The 27,862-nt window shown below is 51.9% G+C and overlaps 1 protein-coding gene across 2 annotated transcripts; it reads left to right on the top strand.

Moving 5' to 3' along the window:
• The first annotated feature begins 1,635 nt into the window (after positions 1-1,635).
• Positions 1,636-26,384, top strand: SUSD2 (sushi domain containing 2). 2 transcript variants are annotated; one of them, XM_083466809.1, is made up of 14 exons: positions 1,636-1,863; positions 3,907-4,108; positions 6,853-7,004; positions 9,981-10,148; positions 12,595-12,766; positions 14,659-14,860; positions 17,593-17,678; positions 17,777-18,045; positions 18,668-18,811; positions 19,767-19,925; positions 21,157-21,408; positions 22,549-22,821; positions 23,802-23,984; positions 25,739-26,384. In XM_083466809.1, the coding sequence occupies exons 1-14, from the start codon at positions 1,794-1,796 to the stop codon at positions 25,816-25,818; spliced, it is 2,412 nt and encodes an 803-aa protein (XP_083322935.1). In that variant the 5' UTR covers positions 1,636-1,793; the 3' UTR covers positions 25,819-26,384. The 2 variants fall into 2 exon arrangements, with proteins under 2 accessions (XP_083322935.1, XP_083322934.1); XM_083466808.1 differs by having other exon boundaries at positions 1,637-1,863; positions 3,904-4,108.
• Positions 26,385-27,862: the final 1,478 nt, after the last annotated feature.

Genomic DNA, 27,862 nt, shown 5'->3' with positions numbered 1-27,862 from the left:
CTGTCCAGAAGGGGCCAGAGCTGGGGACAAGCGCTCTCAGCCACTTGGACCTCTGGTGTCAAAGGCGGATCCAGGACTTTCCCCAAGCTATGATCCTGCTCCTTCCAGGGAAGAGCAGCCCCCACCCAGAACAGGCTGCCTTCCCACCTCCTGGACTCCAGAACTTGGAGCCCATCACAAGTCTGTCAAGATCCAGCTGCCATTCGCTAGTCCACATCCGGCCACCTGAGCTCCTGCTGGCCGGCAACAAGCCTAGAAACCTGCATCCTGAACCAGGGTCATGTCAGAAATGACAATTAATGGGTGAATCTGCACCCACTTTTACAGCAGAGATCGGTGGCCAGAGCTACAGAAAACCCAAGAGGAGTGGAATGAGGCAAACAGCAGTGGATTCCCTGCCAGCCGCCAGATCATAGCTGTCAACGTTTCCCTTTTTTGAAGGGAAATTCCCTTATTCCGAATAGGATTCCTCACAAGAAAAGGGAAAAGTTGACAGCTACGTGCCAGATGCCAACCTTCCACTTATCTGTATAAGGGGCTTAGTGAACAAAAATAAAAAATCTTGGGGATGAATGTTGGAAGAAATGATTGCAACATAGAACTGGTGGATAGGGGCAGAAATAAGGATAAAACTTCAAACAGTGATGGGGTCAGGAAGGGGAGGCATATCATAGAATTGGAGAGTTGGAAGGGGACACCAAGGGTCATCTAGTCCAACCCCCCGCAATGCATATGTTGCAGTTGTGTATCTATTTGCCTAGATAATTGCGCCCCACTTTTCAAGTCATGAAGTGGCTCATAGTACAACAATGGCAGGATTTTAATGCACCAAAAACCCAAAGAAAACGGGAAGAATAAAAAGGCGTAAGAACAAAGGAGAAACAGCACAGGGAACCCCCAGCAAATAACTGGCAGGTGCTGCGGAATCAACAGGAAAGTCTCTTCTGGCTGTCAGCAGAGTGGGAGGAAGGAGAGTGGGGTCTCAGCGAGCTCTTGGGGCAGCCAGGGGGTCTCTGAGGGGCGCGTGCTGGCGCAGAAAAAGCCGCCTTGCGCGTGGCCACAGATGGGACCTCCTCAGCCTCTGTGATCTCAATGAATAAAAGATCCAGATTTTAACAAGTGGCGGGGGGGGGGGAGGAGAGGTTTGTGGTGCTACCCATTTACATTTATGGACTTCTGCACTAGAAATAAACTGCTGGGGTGTCAGAGACGAGGAAAGCTCTCTTTTCCCAGCGCAGAAGGGCTCTGCATTGGGGGTTTCTGTGTCTTGATTTCCCCCGTTTCCGTTTCCTTTCCAATGCCTGTTTCTTATGTGTGGAGCAAGAGACTTTGCTGTCGGGAATTCCCACGTGTGTTGTGTTTCTTGGATATATTTATAATTAAAGTGAAGTGAAACAAAGCCAAGCAAACTGCTCCAGGGTCTTTCGGGGACACCCTGCCTCCAAAATGCCAGGGCAGAGCAGCGAAAGTAGGAGATCCCTCTCGGCCGGCCTGCGGGAAGGGGAGCAAGCGCGGAGCAGGCCATGCTCCTTCGCAGTTGCCTCTGCACCGGGCAGGTCTGCTTTTGCTGCTGCTGCTGCTGCTGCTGCTGCTGCTGACATCTGGGCAAGAGGGAGGCGTGCCTGGCAGCGCGAAGGAATGTGACCCGCTGCGGCGTCTTCCCTCCTGTAAACATTTCCTCAAGAAACTTTGAGCTGCTCGGATCTCTTCTCCCTCCCGAGGGAAAGATCTGCAAGGAGCCTCCCCACCCGGGAGGGCGGCGTGAGGGGGAGATAAAACGCCCCAAGCAAAGTATGATTCCGATTTGCAGGAGAGCCTCCTTCGCCCTCGTCGTCTTCTGCAGCCTTGTTTTCCTGGGATCAGGTAAGTTCAAGGGCAGGTCGGCTCTGTCTCGCGTCTAATCCGAAACAGGATAGTTCCAGCAGGTGGACCAGGTTATAAAACCGCAGGCTGGGTGGGCGGACTGAGTGCGCAGCCAGATCCTGATGCTACTGACATCCAAACCACGGGCAGAGGAGTCGAGCTTGTTCTCGCTGTTCCCTTTCGGCAGCCGGAGGCTTCCTTCTGTTTCGCTTCCTTGTCTTTTCCTCTGTTCCTGGGACTAACCCAGAGCAGGGATGGAATGGGGCTCTTGGGCTCTTCGCCATCAGCTCAGGGGCAGCCCCAGGCAACCAGAACGGGAGGGTGGCAGCCACGGAGCGTTGGCATGGCCAGATTCAGAGGGGCGGTTGGGTAGCAGCAGCAGCCTGGGAAGGGGGCGGGTCCCCATGGACTCGGGTGGTCGTGGTGGGGAGATGTGTTGCAAAAGCAAGAGGCAGCCCTGGGAGGAAAGGGCTGCTACAGTGGGCAGGGTGGGAGGCTGAAACAGTCAGCCAGTAAGTGCCCAGCTATGCAAAGTACTCCAGCTCTGGCAGAGGTAAAGGTAAAGGGACCCCTGACCATTAGGTCCAGTCGTGACCAACTCTGGGGTTGCGGCGCTCATCTCGCTTTTTTGGCCAAAGGGAGCCGCCATACAGCTTCCGGGTCATGTGGCCAGCATGACTAAGCCACTTCTGGCGAACCAGAGCAGCGCACGGAAACGCCATTTATCTTCCCGCCGGAGCGGTACCTATTTATCTACTTGCACTGGCGTGCTTTCGGACTGCTAGGTGGGCAGGAACTGGGATCGAGCAATGGGAGCTCACCCCGTCACGGGGATTCGAACCGCCAACCTTCTGATCGGCAAGTCCTAGGCTCTGTGGTTTAACCCACAGTGCCACCCACGTCTCTGGCAGAGAGGAAAGGGTTAAAACTGTCTCTGGTCAGAAACATCTTCCCAGCCGGCCAAGTGGCGAAAGGGAAGCACAACCTGGCCCCACACTGGTTGAATGAGCCTAAATGGGGTTCTTGCTGAGACAGCCGGGGGGGGGGGGAGAGGAGAAGCCATTTGTGAGAGGAGTCATGATAGGGGCACCCCCCCAAACCCACACCAGCTGTGATTCCTTCCTGCATTCCTGGGGTTTGGACTAGATGACACTTTGGGTCCCTTCGGATCTACAACTGTATTATTCTCTGAGAGCAGTGGGACAAGGCCCAAGAAGGGTATCCAGGAGAACGTCCCATGCAAACGCCTTGGATAAGAGACCAAAGGTTTGCATGTAATCTTTGGATCCCTCACCAAGTGGGGGGGAGGGGGGACTTTGCCCTCATCAGCCCAGCCTGGGCTCTCAGGCGGGTCAATGCGCATTGCACAACTCCGTCCACAGCTCAGGGGCCTGGTGCATGTGTGCGTGTTCAAGAAAGGCGGAAGGCGGCTGGTGCCTCACCTCAGTCAAAAGGTAGCAGGTGCTCAGAGAGCACAGGTGTCCTGGAAGAGCAAAGGCCAACCTCTCCGGGAGATTTTCAGGCTGGGAGGAGGGAGCCAAGCAAACACCCCTCACACCCCCGCCCCAGCTTCTCCCAGGCCAAGAGGAAACACTCCCTCCTCCAAAGTAGGGCTGGGCGATATCTGGTTTTCAACATCGCAATATATCACCAGCTAAACCTTGCAATATATTGATATATCGCAAAGTCTGAAATAAGGGGGGAGCTATGCAGAATCCTTGGCTGGCTTCACAGTTTTCCCCATACTGTGATTTTTTTTGCATAGGACACAAACACTCTCGCACACATCACGATTCCAGGTCAAAAACACGAAACCAGTATCAAACCGGTTCTGGATGATATATTGATACACTGGCCAGCCCTAGTTCAGAGCATTCAGCTGACCACCCATTGAAAGAAACGCAGGTCTCCGAGTGAGAGCTAGAGGAAGGAGGACAGCTTCCCCAGCCCCCCCCCCCAGGGAAGTCCCTTTGCTCTGGTGCACAAAGGAGGCAACCCTTGCGGAGACCTTACTCAACTTCCTTCCGGTTTTCCAACCAGTAGCCCAAGACTCCTGCTCTGGTCACTGTGGGACACCTCGAAGCAGCTGCTCCTGCCACGCAACCTGCGAGTCCCTGGGAATCTGCTGCCCTGACTACTGGGAATTCTGCCTGAACGCCTCTCCCTACTCAGGAACCCTCCTTGGGGGGAAAGACTTTAGCCTCCTCAACGTGACCTTCAGTGGCTCTTCCACCGTGATTTGCAGGTGAGCTGAGATTTCCAGAAGGATTGGTAGCTCACGGCACAGGCACTTGGGCTTGTTCTTGGCCTGGGATGCATGTGTGCATTAATGCACACATTAGTGGGTCCCCCCCACTGCATTTCAGGTCATATTTTCATGCTGTTGGGGGAGGGTCTTTTCTGGATTTGCATGAGCTGTTGGGTTTCCCTAGCTCTGCAATCCCCCTTCCCCAAAATTCTTATTTGCGAAGCCATCACGTGCCCATGTGAAGTGGCTGCCACAAGTGTACACACCTCAGCAAAAAGACAAAAAAAACCCCCACATTGCCACACTCACACACACACCACTGCCTGGAGGAAAGCAGAGAGAAAAGGAGGCCGGAAGGGAGCAGGCCGTGTGGGGTGGGAGGCATGGCAGAGGGGCATGGAGGAGGTGAACAGCTCCCCAAACCCAGACCTGCTCCCTGAGGCAACTGCCCCACCTTGCCTCATGGGTGGGCCTGTCCTGCACTTCAGCTTAACTATGAAGTTAAGTACAGAGCAGTATTTCTCAAGAAACTACTCAGCCATAGGCAAACTCGGCCCTCCAGTTGTTTTGGGACTACAACTACCATCATCCCTAGCTAACAGGACCAGTGGTCAGGGATGGTGGGAATTGTAGTCTCAAAACATCTGGAGGGCCGAGTTTGCCTATGCCTGAACTACAGGATAGAGGCGGGTTGTGGCTAATCCACTGTATACCCGATTCCCAAAAACCAGCAACGTTGGATGCAGAGCAAATGGTCAGGTGCTCACAGCCAGGGATTCTGCTTTCCAGGCAGACCTGCTCCTCCCAGGTTTGCAGCAGTGAGAAAGGGGAACGGCGTGATGAAAACCAACAAGAGGGAGGGAAGAGCGCACATCTCCTAGTGTTGCCATGGAGATCCGTGTGTGCTCCTCTTTGAAATAGGGCAGGGCCCAAATAGCTTCCCAGGGCTGGGAGATCCCAGGTCCCATCGCTGGAGCATCTTTCATTTCCCCCTACCTGAAACAACAGACTCTTTGTTCTGATTTTGGTAAGGCTTTTGACAAAGTCCCCCATGATATTCCTGCAGAGAATATAATGTGGGCTGAACATGGTAACACTTAGGTGGATCTGTATCTGGCTGACTGACCAAACCCAGAGAGCACTCATTAATGGTTCCTCATCACCCTGGGAAAAAGTGACAAGGGGGTGCCGCAGGGTTCTGTCCTGGGCCCGTTGTTGTTCATCATCTTTATAAATGACTGGGATGAAGGAATTGAGGGGATGCTCATCCAATTTGCAGATGACACCAAACTGGGAGGGGTAGCTAATGATGCAGAAGACAGAACCAGAATTCAATATGACAATAATGTTGAATGGGTTTAGATGAGTAGGAGAGGATATTTTATTTATTATTCTTCCTCTTCTTACTTGTGTAAGAATGCAAATACTTATTTCAGCAGAGCTAATTTGCCATCCGTGTGCAGCTTATCTCTAGAAGCTTCTAGAGACAATGTTGCACAATGCGGCATAATTATGATATCCAAGGGTGCTTGGGCAGAGCTCGATTTATTCCCCCCCTTCTGTGTTTCCCTCTTAACAAAGAAATTGCTCTTAGGCTGTTTAAGTAAACAAGAAAAATATAAAAGTTTCCCCACATCAGAAGACTTGGCAGGATTCAGCAGATGAAAATTAGGCAGACAAGAATCCTCAAAATTTACAAAAGTCCATAGTCTGGTTCAAAATGCAGTGCACTTTCTGGACAAGAGATAAAAATAAAAGTGTGCTTTCTATTGTTCCTCCTCCTGCCCCAAGTTTAAAAGATACATTTCTGACTCATGCATTTGTGATCTGGCTGCAGATCCTCCCACGCTTGAGAAATTGGAGAACTGGGCCAAAACTAACAACATGAATGGCAACAGGGACAAATGCAAGAGAGGATGAAACCCTGTAAAACCCCAGAGCATAAATGATTGTGGGGTCAACCAGTGATTTCCCCAGCACCACCTGACTTCTGGTATTGGTCCTTCAGATAGAGATGGAACAACCAGTGTTAAAACTAGATCCCGAATCAGGTTGAAATGGATCTTGATAATGAGTCTCATTCAGGAGACCCTGAAGTGGTCTAGTAACTCTCCACACAAACCCCTTCCTCCAGTCAACAGCCATTGCACTCCCTTGGGTTCATGGGCAGGAGTTTCCTTTAGGAATGGTCTTGTAACTACTTCCTTCAATGCAGCTGGGGACACCCGAGGTCATCTGTCTGTCCTAAAGAGGCAGCTGCTACTCCTCCTCCTCCACTGGGATCTCTTTCCCCAAAGAGTCTTTCCTACTAGCCATCTCTTCTGGAAACCAAGGACTGCCAGACTGCAGCTGTAACCTGACACCGCAGCACTGAATGTCAGCTTTCAATCAGTTAGAAGTCTTTGGCGAATCTCACCAAGTGCCGATTCTTGTTCCTGCCTGTCATACTGCACTGTGAACATGTCCAATTGCTTGCAGTTTTAATCCCTTTTGCTTTTATAAAACGATTCCTTCCAGCTGGCCTTGGCAGGAGCCAATCATGCTGTAAAATGCCGGAAGGAAAAGACGGAGGGAGAGCTGGGAGAGTGGCCCACTGACCGTCCACCTGGCCTGCAGGGCCACCAAGGAATTAAGCGGCTGAGGTGGTGGGATATGAACCCAGGGCCTCCAAGCCGACCCCTGCTCCGACTTTGCCCCTTCCTCCTTTGGGTCACCCTGTGGTTTCTCTTTGGCGTTGACAGGTTTGCAGGGTCAGTCGAGACCCGTGGCTACGTGGCTGGAGATGGCCGAGTCCACTGCATCTCCCCCTTGCTCTACCAGATCGGGATCCTGAAGCTGGAGATTTCCAGCGATGGCGGACGGACATTTCCCTGGATGGCAACCTGGGTGTCAGGTGACTTGTTTTCCAGTTTGCAGGTTCCGTGATCTCCACAGAGCCCAAGCTGTGTCTCCACGTACCTTGTCCTCTGCTTGCCTTTGCCTGTTTCCTTGAGGGAGAGGGCTGGGTGTTCCCAAAGCAACTGCCCTCATTTCCCGCACTTGGGAAGGGATTCTGCTGTGGCTGAAACTGTGTCACGGTGTAATGTGGGTGGCGAAGATAATGTTGGGCCTTGCTGCCTCTGCTCCTTCCTGCCTTGCAGAGCTGCTGTTCAGAATAAGTCATACGCAGCTCTGGGAGGGACTAGGCTGCCTGAGGAGGTCTGGGGCTTGCTATGTCCCTCTTTGCTTTCATGGCCTGCTCTTAAAGAAGAATTTCAGGGATGCTTCCTTGCATGCCATAAATAGTGTTACAGGCCACCACTGTGTTTGAGTGTTAAGACATTCCTAGGATTCTGAGCTTTACTGAGAGTTTGGCTTCCTTGGAAAGAGGTTCAGTAGAGATTGTGGTGTCCTTAGGATATATTATTTATTTACACATACGTATACAAGCTGAGCACCAGATGAAGCATCTCGCAGCATCAGCAGACCTTGCTTCTCCATTAATGGCAGCTTTGGACCCAGCACAGAGCAAGCACGTCTCTGGGTTTCCAGCTTCCAGGCTTCTTCCAGCTCAGCTCACACACAACACACTGACTTTTGTTCTTCTCCCTTGCATGTAGGAGAGGGGGGGTGGGAGTGGAGGAAAGGCCTGTGGCAAAAGAGAGGTGCCCAAGACAGTCTCTCCCACCCCCTCCATTGCCAACTGTGACACAACAGCCCTGCAGTGCTGCTGCCACCCTTACACCTGCACCCCAGATGGGAGGGAATCTGGGGTGCACTAATTACTTTTCAAAGGTTCCAAGCCAGGGCCTCAGCTCTTCTCAACTCAAGCCTGCACCTTGGAGGTTTGCTTGGAGTATAGCAGCCCACACTCTGAGTCTCTCCCAGTGTGTGCTAGATAGATTACAACTTCAATCTTTAACTTGTAGCAGAGCTGGATTTAGGGCAGCATGGCCGGTTCGCCCACACAGGGTGCAGGGGCCAAGGGGGCGCCTTCCTGCCTTCTTCCCAAAGACTAGTAGGTGCTGGGCTTTGGGAAGGAGGCACAAGGGCTCCCACAAGGTCCCAGAGTCCTCATCCTTCCTTCTCAAACCCTACTTAGTGCGTGCCAAACCTGGACAAGCACAGAGAGCCATATTACCAAGGTCCGCCCCTTCTCCCAGTAGCCGGAGTGTCACGTGTTTATTGGGGGGAGGACATCTGAGTTTGGCAAACACTTTGGAAGTCATCTTAAGGAACCTTATTAAGAATAAAAAGTCGGGCGGGGGGAGCAGGTAGAAGGTAAGAGCAGAATGCAGAAGAAATGCAATCCCTGCGAATCTGCAACTGAACTAATCCCAGTCTGTTGGCAAACCTTGTTCAAATTCACTCACAAAGAATCAGCAAGATTGGTCCCCTCCCTAGAAGAGCCAGTCTTGGATCCCTGGTGCTGTTTTGTTAGGAAAAGAGGTGCCAGAACTCACCATGAAGACCTCCTTTCTTCTCTTACCATGGTAATGGCACCCACCTGAGAGGCGTTGGAGCTGAGTTCCGATGAATTCCAGCTAGGAAAAAAGCCCTGGATCCCCTGATTTTGGGAGCGGAACAAGCTGCAAGAAACAGCTCAACTTTCTAAAGCCTCACTCTCCTCTCATGGTGAGAGGGAGTCCTGGCTTTTTCTTCTGTTCCTCAGGTAGACCCCTTAAGTATAGGTAAAGGTAAAGGGACCCCTGACCATTAGGTCCAGTCATGGCCGACTCTGGGGTTGTGGCGCTCATCTCGCTTTACTGGCCAAGGGATCCGGCGTACAGCTTCCTGATCATGTGGCCAGCATGTCTAAGCCGCTTCTGGCAAACCAGAGCAGCACACGGAAACACGGTTTACCTTCCCGCCGGAGCGGTACCTATTTAGCTACTTACACTTTGATGTGCTTTCAAACTGCTAGGTGGGCAGGAGCAGGGACTGAGCAACGGGAGCTCACCCCATCGCAGGAATTCGAACTGTTGACCTTCTGATCGGCAAGTCCTAGGCTCTGTAGTTTAACCCACAGCGCCACCCACGTCCCCGACCCCTTAAGTACCCACTACTACTACTACTACTAATTTATTATTTATACCCTGCCCATCTGGCTGGGTTTCCCCAGCCACTCTGGGCGGCTTCCAACAAAGTATTAAAATACAGTAGTCTGTTAAACATTAAAAGCTTCCCTAAACAGGGCTGCCTTCAGATGTCTTCTAAAAGTCTGGGAGTTGTTGTTCTCCTTGACATCTGGTGGCAGGGCATTCCACAGGGCGGGCGCCACCACCGAAAAAGCCCTCTGCCTGGTTCCCTGTAACTTGGCTTCTGGTAGTGAGGGAACTGCCAGAAGCCCCTCAGCGCTGGACCTCAGTCTCTGGGCAGAATGATGGGAGTGGAGATGCTCCTTCAGGTATACAGGGTTGAGGCCATTTAGGGCTTTCAAGGTCAGCACCAACAGTTTGAATTGTGCTCAGAAACATACTGGGAGCCAATGTAGGTCTTGGCATAGGAAGAGGCTTGGCAGGAGATCCCTGGTACACTGGCCTGGAGGAATGGTGGGCAAATCAGGGCCTTCCTCACTTTAGCCTATCCCTTAGTTGTTGCTCCTGCAACCTGACTCATTCTTCAGAGATGCTGAGAAGGACATTTCCATGGCTTGCAAAGGCCCTTGTTTTGCAGAGAACCTAGTCTGAATGGTTTAGAACCCTCTATTTTTAACCATCGCTGAGTACAGGACCCCAAGAATGGGGAAGGACTCAGGGCATCATCCCAACTGACACCCCCCAACCCACAACATCAGCATCATTCAGCCAGTAAGAAACAAAAGCTCCCTTGCTCAAGGGCTGTGCAAAACTAGTGACTCACCATTGCCACTTTTTGCTCCGTCACGCAGTTCATCACGGCAAAGTGTCTCCTTGGGAAAAAAGCACACTTGTGAATGAAACCAAGTGGCAGTACTATGGCACTCCTGGCACCGGGGGGAACCTGACGGTCACCTGGAACCATCGGACGCTTCAAGCCAGCCACGTCAATGTCGAAGTCTGGGGCTATAACGAAACAGGTAAGCCTCTCCCTGTGTCCACGCGGGTCTTGTGATGAGTTGGGGAATTGCAGATATTAAGCTTGTGCAGCATGAAGCATCTGGATCCATAAAAACTGACCCTTTTTGGAATAAAACATTGTCCAGGCTCATTTGTGAGGCCTCTTTCTTGCAGGAGACAGCTGTATTTCCAGCTTCTGGGCTTCTGTGGGGCAGCTGTTTTTGGCCACTTCTTGAGAAGTGCTGGGAGCAGGCGAAGCTGGTCCTTTGTCTGATCTGAAATTTCAGGGGGGAGATAGGCCTGATTTCATTCATTCATTCATTCAGAACTGACAAGACAATGTTTAACACAGCATAATGATAATATCAGTAAAACCTTCAGTGGCGCATGGTGGGATGTCTTAAGTCATACACAGCTCAGGACCTCAATACCTTAAGGACTGCACCTGACCATATGAAGCAACCTAGACCTTGCGCTCATCACCTGAGATCCTTCTCTATGTCCCCGCTCCCTGAGAGGTCCAGAGGACGGCAACACAAGAACAGACCTTCTCTGTGGTGGCTCCCTGAATGTGGAATGCTCTCCCCAGAGAGGCTCGCCTGATGCCATCATGACATGTCTTGAAAAGCCAGGCAAAAACATTCCTCTTAACTCATGCCTAGGGCTAGGACTTTACTCATGCAGCCTAGGACTCACGTACCTACGGGACTGCCTCTCCTGGTCTGCCCCACGGAGGACCTTAAGGTCCACAAATGACAACACATTGGAGGTCCCAGGTCGCAAGGTAGTTAGATTGGTCTCAACTAGGCCCTGGGCCTTTTCAGTACTGGCCCCAACTTGGCTCTGTCCCAAGAGACTAGGGCCCTGCGGGACTTGACATATTTCCCCAAGGCCTGCAGGACGGAGCTGTTCTGCCTGGCCTTTGGTTTGGAATCAGTCTGACCCTTATGTTTCCCTCCCTTTCTGGTCTTGATTTATTGGCTACTTTTAAAATGAGGCTGCATTTTAAATTGTATTTTAACCTGCATTTTAAATTGGTTCCTCCCCCTTATGTTTTGTATTGTGATTTTATTGGTGTTAGCCACCCTGAGCCCAGCTCTGGCCAGGGAGGGCGGGGTATAAATAAATTATTATTATTATTATTATTATTATTATTATTATTTATTTGTACCCCGCCCATCTGGCTGGGTTTCCCCAGCCACTCTGGGCGGCTTCCAACAAAGATGAAAAATACACTAAAATGTCACATATTAAAAACGTCCCTGAACAGGGCTGCCTTCAGGTGTCTTCTGAATGTCAGGTAGTTTTTTATTGCTTTGACATCTGATGGGAGGGCGTTCCACAGGGCGGGCACCACTACCGAGAAGGCCCTCTGCCTGGTTCCCTGTAACTTGGCCTCTCGCAGTGAGGGAACCGCCAGAAGGTTCTTGGAGCTGGACCTCAGTGTCCGGGCAGAACGATGGGGGTGGAGACGCTCCTTCAGATATACTGCACCGAGGCCGTTTAGGGCTTTAAAGGTCAGCACCAACACTTTGAATTGTGCTCGGAAACGTACTGGAAGCCAATGTAGGTCTTTCAAGACCGGTGTTATATGGTCTCGGTGGCCGCTCCCAGTCACCAGTCTAGCTGCCGCATTCTGGATTAGCTGTAGTTTCCGGGTCACCTTCAAAGGTAGCCCCACGTAGAGCGCATTGCAGTAGTCCAAGCGGGAGATAACTAGAGCATGCACCACTCTGGCCAGACAGTCTGCGGGCAGGGAGGGTCTCAGCCTGCGTACCAGATGGAGCTGGTAAACAGCTGCCCTGGATACAGATTTGACCTGTGCCTCCATGGACAGCTGTGAGTCCAAAATGACTCCCAGGCTGCACACCTGGTCCTTCAGGGGCACAGTGACCCCATTCAGGGGTATTATTATTATTATTATTATTATTATTATTATTATTATTATTATTATGGTGCCTTCAGACATTAAATAATCTATAGCTTCTTAAATATGTGGGGGTGGAGGAGACTGTTATTATTTTACTAGTATGCTGTCTATTATTATGCTTTTATTATTATGCTCTGTAAAATATTTTCTTAACATTGTATACCACCCTGGGATATTTCAATAAAGGGCGGTACATAAAATAAATAAGAAGAAGAATTGAATCCGAGAATCGTAGCATTGGAAGGGACTCCAAGGGCCATCTAGTCTAACCCCTTGAAATGCAGGAACTGCAACTATGACGGGTGGCCAGCCAACCTCTGTCTACAAACCTCCAAGGGCCATCTGTCATGGGTGCTTGAGTTGAGACTCCGGGATTGCAGGGGGTTGGACTAGATGACCTTTGGCGTACCTTCCAACCCTATGTTTCTAAGGAAGGAGAGCCCACCGCCTTCTGAGGGAGTCCGCCCTGCAGTTGAACAGCTCTTACCTTCAGAAAGCTCATCCTAATGTCAACTCTTCCTCCCTCCCCTGGCCAGGCGAGCCTTATTCCAGCTCCTGGGTGGCAGAATGGAAATATCTTTACACCCTGAAGAGAAACCTGACCAACACGGGAGCCTTTACTTTCCTGCCGGTGCCCTCAGCTCAGTACTCTGCCTGGGAAGTGGGGGCTCTGAGGATTTCCTCCGCTGCTTCTTCCGATGGTCAGAGGTGAGTCACTGACCCTTGGGAGGGGGTGTGTGTCCTCCCCCCAGCAGGACACCAACCTCCTGGGGCTCACATGATGGACAGGGTCTTGTTTTCCTAGGCACCCCAGTCTCCGAGTTGGGAGAGAGCTCGGGGGGCTGCCAGCACATGCCTCAGGTTGGGCTAGGAAGCAACTGTGCTTTTGTGACGTGTGGTTTCGTGGTGTTACGGAAAAATCTAGGTGCAAGACTGCTCAGTCCCCCAGCTCATAGGGCAGAGCCTGCGGGTCCCTGCGGAATAAAGGAAGGAGTCCAGCCACCAACTGGAGCAAATAGCTGTAGACCAAAGTTTGCTGCGCAACAGGTTCAAAGAGCAAATTTGAACCCCGAGGATGGGGTGACAAGGACTTTTAAAACTTTCCCACCATATCCCAGAATACAGTTCATTAAGCATCATCACTACATCATTGCTACATCAGAAAAGGGGAGGGTTATACATAGGAGGAATTTGTTGGGGATACAGGATATGTATTGGGAAGGACATTCTAAGCACCTACTACAAAGGGACAAGAGAACTTGGGTTTGCCTAGTCTGCCACCTGGGCAAGTCCGGAGGAGTGCCTTTGCCCAGCGATTGACACCTATGAGTACCTTCCTGTGAGTACATGACCTCCCACCTGAGGGATTATGGCGGGGACCGAGTGGCTTCCAAGTCCTTGGCCAATGAAGCAAATTGGCGGGTGGAATGAAGGAAACTGGCAAAGGAGTTGATTTTATATGATTTTTAAAGCTAGGTAACTTCCCTGAGGGACGCAGGTGGCACTGTGGGTTAAACCACAGAGCCTAGGACTTGCTGATCAGAAGGTCGGCGGTTCAAATCCCTGCAACGGGGTGAGGTCCCGTTGCTCAGTCCCTGCTCCTGCCAACCTAGCAGTTCAAAAGCACGTCAAAGTGCAAGTAGATAAATAGGTACCACTCCAGTGGGAAGGTAAACAGTGTTTCCGTGCGCTGCTCTGGTTCGCCAGAAGCGGCTTAGTCATGCTGGCCACATGACCCAGAAAAACTGTCTGCAGACAAATGCCGGCTCCCTTGGCCAGTAGAGTGAGATGAGCGCTGCAACGCCAGAGTCGGCCAAGACTGAACCTGGAATGTTGTGGGTAACAGGAGAGGAAATATTGATTAATATTATCCTTCCTAACTCGCGCTAGCAAGTTTCTTCATATAGCAGAGTGCATTCCCCTATCACACAGCAGGAAGCTGGCTGCAGACTCCTTAGAATCTCTTAAGTTCTATTACTCCTGGTAAGACCCTGGCTGAGCCCTCCTAAAAGAATAAGGACACCACAGTCTTATTCATAAGTAACAAAAAATAGTTACTCATGATCAGGCTGAGCACAGTGTGATCCATGAAGGCAGGCTTAAGGCTTAAAGTTACAAACATGTACAAACAAGTTTACCCCATACGGGCAGCCCTGTTTAGGGAAGTTTTTCCTGCCTGATCTTTTACTGTGTTTTTAATATCCTGTTGGAAGTCGCGCAGAGTGGCTGGGGAAACCCAGCTAGATGGGCAGGGTATAAAAAATAAATTATAATAATATTATTATTATTATAACCTGGGAGACTGCTGACTGGCAGCCAGCAGTCCAGTCCAGGTGAATCAGGAAGTTGACAGGACAAAAAAGAAGATTGAAGAGAGGAAGGTGGCTGTGTGACTTGGCCTTTTACCAGGTCTGGAAAGGTCACCCCCACCTCCTGGTCACATGCAAAGGAAGGATGCCCAAGCCAGGTGTAACAGGGAGCTGAAACTGGCTGGACCTACATTCCCCTGCATGTCCACTCTAGGCAAACAGGTAATGTTGTACTTGACTGCTCCAGCAGATGACACCCCACACTCTTTCTCTTCTGCTCCCCTCCTCCAGCAACGTGGCGGCCATTTGGAGCACAGAGCATGCCTTGGCCTGGCACCTGGGAGACGACTTCCGCAAGGACCCGGCCGCATGGGCCACAGCCAAGTGCCGCCAGTGGGACGCCCTGGAGACAGGCCTGCCCAATTTCCTAGACGAGATCCCAGACTGCCCCTGCACTTTGGCACAGGCCCGGGCGGACGTGGGGCGATTCCACGTAGGTCCTTTGTGTCTTGCCTGTGGTGCTGGGGTGGCAGGGTGAGGCAAAGAAAACAGCGCAGGCCTAGTGGTCACAGCAATTCTTCCCAGCAGGTCTTGCCCCAATGAAGCAGTTGCAAGGACTGAAGGTCCCCGCCTTCCCACCACTCTCTAAGACTCCTCCCTGGTTCCTTCCCCAGCAGCCTAAGACTCCTTCCTCTTGTCCAGGCAGAGGCAAACTCGTCCCTCCAGATGTTTTGGGACTACAACTCCCACCATCCCTAGCTAACAGGACCAGTGGTCAGGGATGATGGGAACTGTAGTCTCAAAACATCTGGTGGGCCAAGTTTGCCTATGCCTGCCTTAGTTCTTTGATCCTAGATTCCACCCACTAGAGCAGGGGTCAGCAAACTTTTTCAGCAGGGGGCCGGTCCACTGTCCCTCAGACCTTGTGGGGGGCTGGACTATATGGGGGGGGGGTGAACGAATTCCTATGCCCCACAAATAACCCAGAGAAGCATTTTAAATAAAAGCACACATTCTACTCCTGTAAAAACACCGATTCCTGGACTGTCCGTGGGCCAGATTGAGAAGGCAATTGGGTTGGATCTGGCCCCCGGGCCTTAGTTTGCCTACCCATGTTCTGGAGTCTGCCTCTTGACCCCCCCCCACCCCCCCCGCTCTCTGCCACAGCCTCTCCCTGCTCAGTAAAGCCTGTTGCCTCTTCAGCTTCCAGCTTCTCCTCTTCCCAGTCTTCTCCCTCTGGCCACCCCAGTCCCCTGGCTCTGAGATTTCTTCCCCTGGGGCTCCCCAGCTGGCGCCTCCCAAACTCCTCTGCATCCAGGTTGTCCATGACAGACCCCAAGGTCAGCCCCTGGCGCTGGACTCTCCTTCCTTGGAATTTTAAAAGCAGAGCTTGGATGTGTCCTGCCTCAACAGCTGGAAGCAGCGATGCTTCTGAATCCACGGGGCTGGAAACCCACAGACAGGGGTGTGGAGAGCTGCTCTTGTGCACGCATCCTGCTTGTGGGTTTCCCATAATGGGCGTCTGGGTGGACACTGTGAGGACAGGTTGCTGGAGCAGATGGGCGACTGGCCTCATCCAGCAGATGTTCTTCTGAGGTTCTTATGACTCTCTCACTTGCTGTGGTTAATCCAGACGGCAAAAAAGTGACCACAGATCTGGGCCAGGGGAATCCAGAACAGAAACAGACCATAAAGACCCACAAACACACCCACACACAACCTTTGTGCAGAGGAACTGGGTGTTCTGGGAGTGAGGCTCAGGTGGCCTGGTGACCTGGGCCTTGGCAGGCAGCTTCCTGAGCTGTCAAGGAATTTCCCAGCAAAAGCCTCCAGAACCTTCTTGGCCGCACCCAACCGCAGGGTTCGTCTGCTGTCTCTCCACACATGATGCAAGAGGACATTTGTGCAAGAGAGGACTCCCCTCCCTGCTTAGAGGTCCTTCCCTGGGCAGCCTCTGCCTCAACACCCCCCCTCCTCTTCCTCCAGCCTGTGAGTTGGGATCTCTGCCCTGAGGGTGGGTCTCTGTGATGCCCAAACCTCATGATTCCCAGCCAGCTGTGAAACTGGCACCAGCCCATGTTGTGAAAGCTCAGCTGCTCTGCCTGCCCTTCTGAGAACAGGCTCAGCTGGTTCCCTGCTTCCCTGGAGCTTTGGGCTCATCCCCAGCCAGGGAGCTGCTGCAGACTTCTTCCTTCCTTCCAGGAACCAGGTATGGGGGAGCACCCTCCCCGGAAAGGTGCCAAGAAATATTGGACACCTCATGGCATCCAGCACCCAGCTTTGGCAATCAGGATTTGGACCTCCTCACTTGCCCTCTGGGGATACCCAGAGCTGCCCACTTGAATGGGACTGCCTTTGCAGACTGCTCAGAAACTTCAGCCACAAGGCACAGATGTGTCCTGCCAGAACTTTTTGCCAGCTGCTTAATCATTTCCAGGCACAAGGCAAGCTCTGCCTCCTCCCCCGGCCACCCCCAGTCCTCACCAGGGCACCTGTGGGATACACAGCACCCATTGAGCACTACACAAGGCTCCTTCCTGCGCAGTCATTTCATGATTTCATAGAGTTGGAAGGGACCCTGAGGGTCATCTAGTCCAACCCCCTGCAATGCAGAAATCTCAACTAAAGCATCCATGACAGATGTCCATCTAACCTCTGCTTAAATACCTCCAAGGAAGGAAAGTCCACAACTTTCTGAGGCTCTTACTTTCTGAAAGTTCTTCCTGATACCCAGAATCGCCTTTCTTGAAACTTGAATCCATTAGTTTGAGTCGTATCCTCCAGAACAGGAGAAAACAGTCTTGTTCCATCCTCCATGTGGCAGCCCTTCAGGTCTTTGAAGATGGCTATCCTATCTCTCCTGTCTCATTTTATAAGCTCCTTCAACCATTCCTCATACGGTTTAGTTTCCAGACCCTTGATCACCTTGGTCACTCTCCTCTGCACATGTTCCAGCTTGTCCATATCCTTCTTAAATTGTGGCGCCCAGAACTGGACACTGTATTCCAGGTGTGGTCTGACCAAGGTCTGCTTTGAGAACCACCTCTGAAGATGACCATTCTGGCAGATAACTCATGTCTTCTTTTATGGCTTTCATGACTTGGTTTTAGGTCACCTTGAGGCCCTTTTGCTAAAAGGTGCTACAATAATCTGCAGGTGGGGCTTAAGAGCGGGGGAGGGGGCACCCGTGTGTTGACCAGCCTCTCTCTGCTCTCTCCCTTCCAGACTGACTACGGGTGTGACATCGAGAAGGGCAGCGTCTGCACCTACCACCAGGGGGCAGTTCACTGTGTCCGGGGGGTTCAGGCCAGGTAAGTCTCTCCAGGTGCGCTGCAGGCTGGGCTCACAGTGGCCAAGACCGGCCACCTTCTGTGGAAAGGGCTCTGAGTCCCTTCGCCTTCTCTTCCAGCCCACGATACTCCTCAGGGCAGCAGTGCTGCTACAATGCTGCAGGGACCCAGGTCCTCACCGGAGACTCCGTCGGGGGAAGCACACCGGACCGAGGCCACGACTGGGGGGCTCCCCCTTACGAAAAGCCCCCCAGGGTCCCTGGCTTTTCCCACTGGATTTATGATGTCATCAGCTTCTACTACTGCTGCTTGTGGTCCAATAACTGCCCCACTTACCTCAACCGCCGTCCCTCCAGTGGCTGCAGGAAGTACCGTCCCCCCAGAGTTGGTAGGTTCTCCTGACCTCACTCAGCCCTTCTTCGTATCCATAGCACAAGGAGAGAGAGAGAGAGAGAGAGAGAGAGAGAGAGAGAGAGAGAGAGAGAGAGGCAAATCGATGCCAAGCTGGGGGCACCCAATTCATTAGATGGAGCTGTATATTTTTGCGAGGGAACTGGACAGTGAAATGGGCTGGCTCCTGGGTGATGCAGATGCCATTATGCAGTTGAATGCGCCCACGTTCTCCATTCATTTCCCTCCCATCCACCCACCTGCTTCTGCACAGCCCCGGGCACTTGCAGCCCCTGCTATGCCATTGTGTAGGGCAAGGCTTAGGAGAGGACTAGGCTTGGCCAGAGATGGTTCCCTGGCGGAGGACTTTCCTCAGGGCAAGTCTGGGCCCTCCTTCACCAGTGCAGTTTGGGTTCTGGGTTGGAGCCGAGGCCAACCAATGGCAGCTCATTTCTCCCCCCCCCACTACCCCAGCCACTTAGAAAAGGGGGTAGGTGGCCCATTTGGGTACAGGTGCCCAGAGAGCCCCATGCCAGCCCTGAAACTCAACATGCTACATTGGTCAGTCTCCGTTGTGGCACTCGTAATGCGTGTTCTCTGTCTTTGCCTTTGCTGAACAGCCTCAGCTTTTGGAGATCCTCACTTTGTCACTTTTGACGGGACTAACTTCACCTTCAAAGGCCTTGGAGAATATACTGTGCTGGAATCCAGCCTCACATCCCTGAGCATCCAAGGGAGAACCCACCGTGCCAAGTTGTCAAATGGTGAGGTCTTCTGTCTCCTTTCCTGCGTTTCAGGGGGTTGGAATAGAAGACCCTTTGAGTCTGTTCCAACTCTGCAATATTGTGATTCCAAATGCCAGATTTTTGAAACTCTGCGTTCAATTCAAGGCTTGGTTTTGGGGTTTCTAAAGCCCTAAATGACCTGGGGACATGCTAAGAAGCATCATCTATAGGTCCCACCCTGTAAATTCAGATAAATTGGGGCATGTGTTGCTCGAGGTCCCCTTTGCTGCTTCTGCGAGGAGCTCCAAGAAGGATGCCTTTTCAGTGGTGGCCCCAGTATTATGATGCCCCTTCTCAAGTGGGATCTAGCCACTCTGTTGGGCATTTTACATTTGGCAAGGGGGTTACAGATGTTGCTGAACTCCCATCTTCCGTCATCTCTCACCATTGGCCATGCCAGCTGGGGCTGTTTGGAGCTGGAGCCCAGCAACATCGGGGTGTGTGTTTGTGTGCAGGTTTGACCCTCCTGCCCTGCCTATTTGGTTAAAGCTGCTATTTTCTCCCAAACCTCCTGTGGTTCCAAAGTCCACTGATGTTTAAATTCCACTGTTGTTTCTAACAGAAGACATCAGGGAAGTTTTTAATGTGTGACAATTTGATGTATTTTTAATCTTTGTTGGAAGCTGCCCAGAGTGGCTGGGAAAACCCAGCCAGATGGGCGGGGTACAAATAACAAATTATTATTATTATTATTATTATTATTATTATTATTATTATTATTATTATTATTGTTTTATTATTATTATTATTATTATTATTATTATTATTATTATTATTATGTTTGGCTTTTCCTGTTTCCTAACTTGGATAGAAGATGATTTGGGGGCCTTTTGGTCAGAATTGTAGAGCATAAGATTTAAAAATGAAATAAACAAGTCACTTTCTGTCTCTTGAGACTTGGTGCACCACACTGATGATTGCAATTGCCTGGCAGGAACTGAGGCCAAGGTGACGGGCTTCTCTGCCGTTGCCATGCAGGAGAATCGCTCAGATGTGGTTGAGATACGTATCCCGGAGCGCTCGGACGGGCTGGAGGTCCTGCTCAACCAGAAGGCCCTCAACTTCTCTGAACAAGCCTGGATGGACCTGAATGGTGAGACATGGAGAGCAGGGCTGGCCAGGGAGGATTTCAGAAGCCCTGCAAGTGATTCCTTTCTGCTTAAGCGCGGGGGCAAGACATGTCTGCTTACCAGGGCCGTAGGTGGGAGCTGGAGTGCATCAAAGTCTGGAGGGCCTCAGGTTAGCCCATGGATGTCTGCTGGAGCCCAGCTCTGGTGGCCTTCATGATAATACTAATGAGTTAAGATAAGAAACCAAGGAGGAAAGAATGGAAACAAAGCCTTATGAGGAATGGTTGAAGGAGCTGGGTATGCTGAGCCTGGGAAAGAGGAGACTGAGAGGAGATGGCCATCTTCAAATATCTCAAGGGCTGGCACGTGGAAGAGGGAACAAGCTTGGTTTCTCCTGCTCTGGAGGGCAGGACTTGAACTCATGGCTTCAAATGACCAGAAATGAGATTCTGACCAAACATCAGGAAGCATTTTCTGACAGTAAGAGCTGTTCGATAGTGGAACCTCTCCTTCAGGAGGTTGTGGAGTCTCCTTCATGGGAGGGTTTTAGGCAGAGGTTGGATGGCCACCTGTCAGGGGTTCTTTAGCTGAGATTCCTGCATTTCAGGAGGTTGGACTAGATGACTCTTGGTATCCCTCCAACTCTACAGTTCTATGATTCTATATCAGTCACAAAAACCAAAGAACCAAGCCAAGCGGATGAGCTGGCCCAGCATCTTCTTTCCCACAAAGCCCACCCAGATGCCTCCAGGAGAAGCTCACTGCCCCCTTCTTGGTTCCTCCTAGTTTCGTACATTGGATTCTTCCCTGAGGCTTTGAGGTGACCGCAACGTAAACTTCTGCAGAATTTAAATCTAAGGCCAAGAAGCCTTGCAACCCAATAGGTGGTTGGCATCTGTCTCGGGAGACAATGGAGGAGTGAGCCTTTGGGGGTGAAGTGAAACGGTTGGAAGGTTACAGCTCCTGCTGTGGTTGTGGAGACTGATATGGGAGAGACATGTATTGTTGCAGCTGGGGCAGAGGAAGGTGCCTGGTTGTGCTGCTGCAGATGGACCATGGTGCTTCTTCTCTCGGTCATCCCTCCTCTGGTCACTGCTGTGGATACATGACCTGTCTGTCTGTCTCCAGGCACTGGGGGCGTCTGCAAGGGATTCCCACACGGCAGGGTTGATGGTGCCAGCCTTCAGGTCATGTTGTGCTGTGCAGATGCCCCATAATATTAATACTTGCCTGGTTTCCCTCTTTCCCTGGCAGGTCTCTTTCTCTCCACTGCACCTGGGCTGAATGTCACTGCCATGTTCTCCTCGGGAGTCGGAGTCGAAGTGAGGAGGGCGGGGAGGATACTGAGCCTGACTGTTTTGCTGCCCGCAAAGTTCCTGAACCACACACAGGGGCTCTTTGGGGTCATGAATGGCAACCCCCGGGACGACTTGACCCTCCGCAATGGGACCATCCTAGATGCCAACAGATGCAGCCCAGAAGAGCTATTTGCATTTGGCGCAGACTGTAAGTGAGCGCTCAGCTTCTCCCAAAGAAAGGAGCAGAGAGAGAGAGGAGCCGGTCTGGCCCTTGGCTAGGAAAAGATCTTAGTAGACCACAAGCTTCACATGAGTCAAAAGCTGATGCTATTCTAGGCTGCATCCACAGAAGCCTAGTGTCCAGATCAAGCGAAGTAATAGTACCACTCTGTTCTGCCTTGGTCAGACCTCACCTGGAATACTGTGTCCAATTCTGGGCACTGCAATTTAAGAAGGATGTTGACAAGCTGGCATGTGTGCAGAGGAGGGCAACTAGGATGATCAAGGGTCCAGAAGCCAAGTCTTATGAGATGTGGTTGAAGGGGCTGGGTATGTCTAGCCTGGAAAAGAGGAGACCCAGAGGTGATGCGATAGTCATCTTCAAATATCTTGAGGATTGTCACATGGAGGATGGCGCAAGCTTGTTTTCTCCTGCTCCAGAGTGTAGGACCTCTGACAGTGGCCTCCAGGTGAATGGGTAGGTCTCCCACCCCCTCACCTGGCTGGTACGATGGAGGGACTTAAAATGTGCCCTTTTTGGTGAGTTTCAAAATGTCCCCTTAGAAAGTTTATCTCCAAAGTTTCCCTCTTCCCCTAGCATAGGAAAAGACAACATATCTGGTAAGTTAAAAATAGTTTACTTACAAATTTTCCAAAGGTCAGTTTCACATGCTCTTCAGATGAAGTGTGGTATGGAAATTTAATTAAAAATATAAAATAAAATGTGCTTTTCCATATAGCAGTCAGAAGAAAAAGACTTGCAGGCAGTGAAATGTAGCTTAGTTACAAAGAGGCAAAAAAAAGTTCCTAAATTACAGGTATTGGAAAACGTTAGTTTCAGACTCCATTCTTGTCTGGAACAAAATAGGCTGGTTAAAGCCATGCAGCTGAGCTGGAGCAACTCACACCTCCTCACACACTGAAATTCACTGAAGTAGACAGATGGAACAAAGGCTTGGTTACCTATTTCCTCCTAAGGTAAGGGGACGTGACATGGGAAAAACCTAGAAGGACAGCTCTATGGCATTAACCCCTTCATGCACTAATTAGACTTAAACATGCTGGTTAGAAGCTACAGGAGTTTGGTCTGGTTCAAGGGAATGACAGCGCTCCCCATTTGTCTTTTCAGGGGCTGTCAAGAACGAAACCTCCCTCTTCACCTACGACAGCCAGTTCCTGCTGCAGACCTTCTTCTACGGGCCAAAGCATGACCCCTCTTTCCTGCCCGTCTTCCGGGCCCCCGAAGATCCCACCGATCCCCTCACTCAGGAAGCGGCCCAACTCTGCCAGTCGGACCCTTTCTGCAGGTTTGACGCTCTGACGACAAGAGACCTCGCGGTGGGGAACAGCACCAGGTGGTCCCACCAGATCTACAAGCACCTAGAGGAGAGCCTGCAGCCGGGTGAGTCAAGTGCAAGCTCAGCCGGGGAAGGGGGATCCGATGGAGGGTCACAGGGAAAGGAATTGCCAGGTGCCTGAACGGGACGGGGGAAGGGAGCACCACTACCCCCCTCTTATTCCTCTCTCTTTCTGCTACCCCTGACTCCCCAGGGGGCCTATTTCACCTCACCCCCTCCCCTTGGCCACCGCCCACCCCTCTTTTCATGCCCCATTCCTCAGATCTTGCAAATCCAGCTGCTTCCTTGGGGAGAGCTTGAGAAGGGGGCTTTGAATGGCTGGGAGCAAGCAAGTTCACAGGCAGAGAGGAAATTGAAATCCTACTCAATATTGATCCATAGCAGAGCTCCATTGTACAGTTAGCAGAGCAAAAACTTAAACATGTTGCAGGATTCCTAAAAAATAGACCAGAGCCAACTGAATTTCATATTCAGAGATAGAAAAGAGTGAAACCCAGTCTCCTTCTAGTCTTACTTTTATAGTCAGCATGGCCTTGACTGAAAGAGATAACAGGACCAGTTTAATCCAGCTGCACTCAGCTTCTCTGAAGGAATAACCCAAACATCAGGAACCTTCTGCTTGTTTCTTTCACACAGAGAAACTTCCCATGCCCCCTTGAACTAATTAGAATAGGAAAGATCTCTACACATCAGAAATGATAAGAAATGCAAATGGACAGTCTTTTTGGGGAGGGGGCTAGCAGGGTTCACGCATCCCCTCCTCCCCCCATTCCACTGTGGAGAAGCAGATCAGGCAGGGAGCCTGGAGGGAGAGACCCCCAGGCAGGAGGATGCTCTGCCAAGCCCACCCTGGCAGGCAGCCACTCTTCCTGGGGAGCCTGTGAAGTTGAGGCTGGGTCTGGCCCTGCTCTCTGCACTTCTGCTGTGCCCCCACTCACAGGCCATTCTCCTCCCAGCGTGGTTTCCCATGCCATGCAAATGCACACTTGCATGGCCCTAAAGACGGCGCTTTTGTCTCCCCCAGTGGTTTCTTGTGGCTGGCTGGCTCCCCCCTCCAACGGCACAAAGAATGGAACCAGTTACTTAGCAGGATCCACCATCCGCTTCGACTGCAGTCCTGGGTTCAACCTTGAGGGATCGGCAGCCAGGACGTGCCAGGAGGACGGGCTCTGGTCAGGCGGCACTGCCAAATGCCAGCCGAATGCAGGTAGGCGATCCCTTCAGCCCCATTCCTATGGGGTGCTTTGCATCCGCACGCTGTGGCCCTGCGCCAGCAGAAGTCTAAATCTCTCCCCACCCCCAACCAAAGAGACACTTTTACTTTGCATTTGGGGCGTGAAGGAAGTCCGCTTGCTACAAGTGCTTTGGAAACCCATGAAAAATATAGCAGGGCGGTTTTCTTCTAATGCAGGCATGTCCAAAGTCCGTTTCAGGGGCCTAATCCGGCCCTCCGGTCGGTTTAATCCGGCCCCTGTGGCAGTTTATCTCCTGGGTAAAATCCTACAAAAAAGCTCAACTTCAATTCTTAAAAAAGGTCAACAACGCATGTTCACTTCATCAAATCTGGCCCTCTTTGAACAAAGTTTGGGCACCCTGTTCTACGGCATCTCCCTGGATTGGGAAGGGAGAAGGGCAGGCGGCTGTGGCGCTTGCTGGGACCTGACAACCCTCCAACCAGGCCTACAGAACTAAATTGTAGGACTTCAGAGCTGGAAGGGGCCCTCCCAAAGGCCATCCAATCCAGCCCCATGCAATGCAATGCAGGAATTGCAGCTGAAGAATCCCTGGCGGGGGCCACCCGACCTCTGCTTCAAAACCTCCAGTGAGTGAGAGCCTGCCGCTTTCCGAGGGAGTCTGTCCCCCTGTCCAACGGCTCCCTTGCCTCTTCTTCCCAAGACAGTCACAGGCAGGAGCGGGAGGGCGAGAGAGACAAGACGGAGGAAGCCAAGGGTCCTTCTGCTCCAGGGCAGCGTCTTTGCTCTGCTTGCCAAGTTGCTTCCTCCTTAGCTCAAAAGTGGCTCAAAGGCGCACGCAGGGAGGTGGCGTCTGCCCTCTGGAGGCCATGGGGATGAATGGCTCCCTGCAGAAGCCTCTTTGCAGCTTTGTGGACCTCCCTGCCTCCCTTCCTCCCCAACCAGAGGAGGCTCAAGGCTTCCTCCCTGTTTCCAACACCACCCCCTGCACAATTATGCAGATGCTATAATTTCCGAAGAAAAGGAAGCCCAAGGTTGTGTCAATGGCTCTTTCCAGTTAAATGCTACCCCTGATTTGAGATGCAGCGAAACTCGACTGTGTGTGTGTGTGTGCGCGCGCGCACGCGTGTGTTGTTGGCCTAGAACCCCCACCAGACCCAGCCAGCCTGTCCAATGGTCAGAGGCCAGGGCAGCTGGCCACATACACTCCCAATGTGTTTGGCCTGGGCAGAAGTGTCCGTGCACCGGGCATGTCTCTCATGAGGACCACCCCAGTGCATTTTGGGTAGTGTGGCCAAGCGCCATTTTCTAATCTAGTGCCTGAGAGAGCCCCCCATCCCCCAATGCTTGCTTGTGTCAGTCCATTAGCTTGAGCAGGGACCCTACAAACGCGGTTTACTGGGTGGAGACCTCCTTCCTGGGTAACTTCTGTTTGTAAAGAAGAGCATGATGTTTATTTCGCACTCGGCACCCACTGGCCCCTGCGCTCTCTTCAAGGGCAGCCCCTGCCTCTCCCTTTGACCCCCTGCTCCACTAATACAAAAGGGGGGAACTGTAGTTTAAAAGGTGGCAAGGACCCAGGGAGTCTCCCCTGAAGAGCTCTTCAGGCCCCCTGCCACCCCCAGCCCCCAAATGCAATAAGCAACCACAGCAAGGCGGCCTTTGGGGCTTGGTTGCCTCACGTACACCTGCAGGGAGGGCAATCTCACCCAACATTGCATCCCTGGACTGAGCCTGGCTTTGTCTCCCCCCCCCCCCACTTCTGCAGGGAGCAGGACACTTCCCTGGGGGTCCACGATTGGCATCCTGGGCTTCCTGAGCTTGACAGCCACCCGCTGGACCATCTAGCCTCCTTGGAGCATAGAAGACCCGCAGAGGCAGCCACAAAGCTGCGTTTCTGGCCTTTGGCTTGCAATGGAATAAACCTGCAGATTTTTGCTGTTGTTTGTCAAAAAATATATCCGTGTGCAATTGGACTCCAGGGATGGGAACATCACGGAGGGGCCGATGGGTGGCCACCTCTGTCTCCCAGGACACTTCCTCTCTGACCTCATGGCCACTTCTACACCAAGGGAGCAAAATGGGTGGACAAGAGCCCAAGGGGGAGGGCGGCGCTGGGGTTTCGTGGTGGGCAGGGTGCCCTTCCAGGCTTGAACCATCACCCAGTGGTGGTTTTGTGGAAATGGGGACCCAGCGAGGAAGGAGAGAGGGTGCTGGGGCTTCTGATCATCTGTGCATTTTCAGAGATCAAGTTCTGGCTGGATTTTCTTCAGGCACCTGGTTCCTGGGGGATGTCCTGGTCTGCTCTTCCCTCTCCCTGCCCTGCCTCTCGGGGTCTCCAGGCCCTCCACCTGGTGACCGGACTCTTGCCCAGGGATGCTCACGCCACACAATAAATGCTGTTTGCCTTCTGGGCTTTTGGTGGTTCTGTTATACCAGCAGGCTCTCTGCTGGGGTTTTAGAGGTTCTGTGCTTGAAGACTAAAGACTTGCTGGAAAGAGACACAGTGGGATTCACTCTCTGGGCAGGAACATTGCGAGAGAGAAAGCAACAGCCCAAGAAGCTTTTGCATTGACAGTCAAACCTCTGTTTTGGCTTGCAAACGCTAAAAACCCAGAAGTAAATGCTCCAGTTTTTGAACGTTTTTCGGGAGCCAAATGTCTGACATGGCTTCCACTTAGTGCAGGAAGCTTCTACAACCAATCGAAGCTGCGATTCGGTTGTCGAACATTTCAGAAGCCGAACGGGCTTGCAGAACGGATTACGTTTGACAACCCAGGTTTGGCTGTACTTGCTTATGGCAGCCAAGACAGCCTCACCTGGATCTTGCCGTAGGAGTTCAGAGTGAAGAAGGAGGTACTCTGGCTCAAGGCTGAAATAATCGCCCTATAAGGTAGCAACAGACTTCAGGGTTCATAGTGGAGCCCTGGCCTGTTTGCAAGGAAATGGGCAGGCACGAAAGTGGCCTTGGAGCAATCCTGCAAAGAGGCCCAAAAGACAAGCAGTGCCCAGGCAGAGAGGGAAGTCCAGATCCTCTTCAAAAACACAGAATTGGAGGGCTGGAAGGGATCCCCCAGGGGTCATCTAGTCCAGCCCCCTGCAATGCAGGAATCCCAGCTAAGATCCAAACAACACACTGGTTTCAGATCCTTCACAACCAAAATGTCTTTTTTTAAAGCTGCTTTGCGAAAACAGCAATTCTTTAAACTGTGGCATGTAATGTTTTCTTTCTACCTTGAAGTAATTTCAAGGGAGCCACTCCTAAAACCGCCTGACAGGTGAGAGAAGCCAAAGGTGATTAATGGCTAACATGGCAAGCCGGGCAGGTGAGGCCTCTGAACCCCAGGCACCCCACCCTTGAGGCCAGGGGACATGGGGGGGGCGCTCCCTCTTTCGGCCTCAGACCAATTCTTGTGGGCAGCATTGGTGCTCACAGCCTGACAGGTCTTTGCTCTGAAGAGGAGGGGGGGGTTCTTCTTCCCCACCCTCAGTGCAAAGCCATTGGCTGTCATAAAGGCCTGAGCACCGCTGAGCGTTTGAGGAGGGTCAGGCTGCATGGATAGAAAACAGAGTGGGGTTTTTAATATCCTCTGGCCTCAGACCCGGGAAGGTGATTCAGCCAGCAGCACCGCAGAGGAGACTGGCCATGCCTCATGTGACAGAAGCATTATTGAGCCACAGGACTGAGCGCGACGCATGGCTGAGCATGGAGGGTCAGTTGATGGCCCACAATAGATCATGGCACAGAGGTGGGGTGGGAGGGGGATAGACGCCTAGCAGTCCTGGCAGAAGGGAAAGCGTCTTAAAAGATAAATAAAGCATTGGCACCACTCCATCGTACCTCACAGAATCCTAGCACCCCAAGGGACCCCAAAGGTCATCCAGTCCAACC

The sequence above is a fragment of the Podarcis liolepis genome (assembly GCF_965112155.1).
Source record: "Podarcis liolepis genome assembly, chromosome: 12".
Classification (NCBI taxonomy): domain Eukaryota; kingdom Metazoa; phylum Chordata; class Lepidosauria; order Squamata; family Lacertidae; genus Podarcis; species Podarcis liolepis.
Note: the sequence above shows the minus strand (reverse complement) of the source record. Positions and strands in the feature narration are given on the sequence as shown.

Coding starts and splice junctions, on each gene's coding strand:
- SUSD2 (XM_083466808.1), top strand. CDS start 1,794: ATGATTCCGATTTGCAGGAGAGCCTCCTTCGCCCTCGTCGTCTTCTGC. Junction 12,767..14,658: donor GCTTCTTCCGATGGTCAGAG/GTGAGTCACTGA, acceptor CCCCTCCTCCAG/CAACGTGGCGGCCATTTGGA. Junction 21,409..22,548: donor ATTTGCATTTGGCGCAGACT/GTAAGTGAGCGC, acceptor TTGTCTTTTCAG/GGGCTGTCAAGAACGAAACC.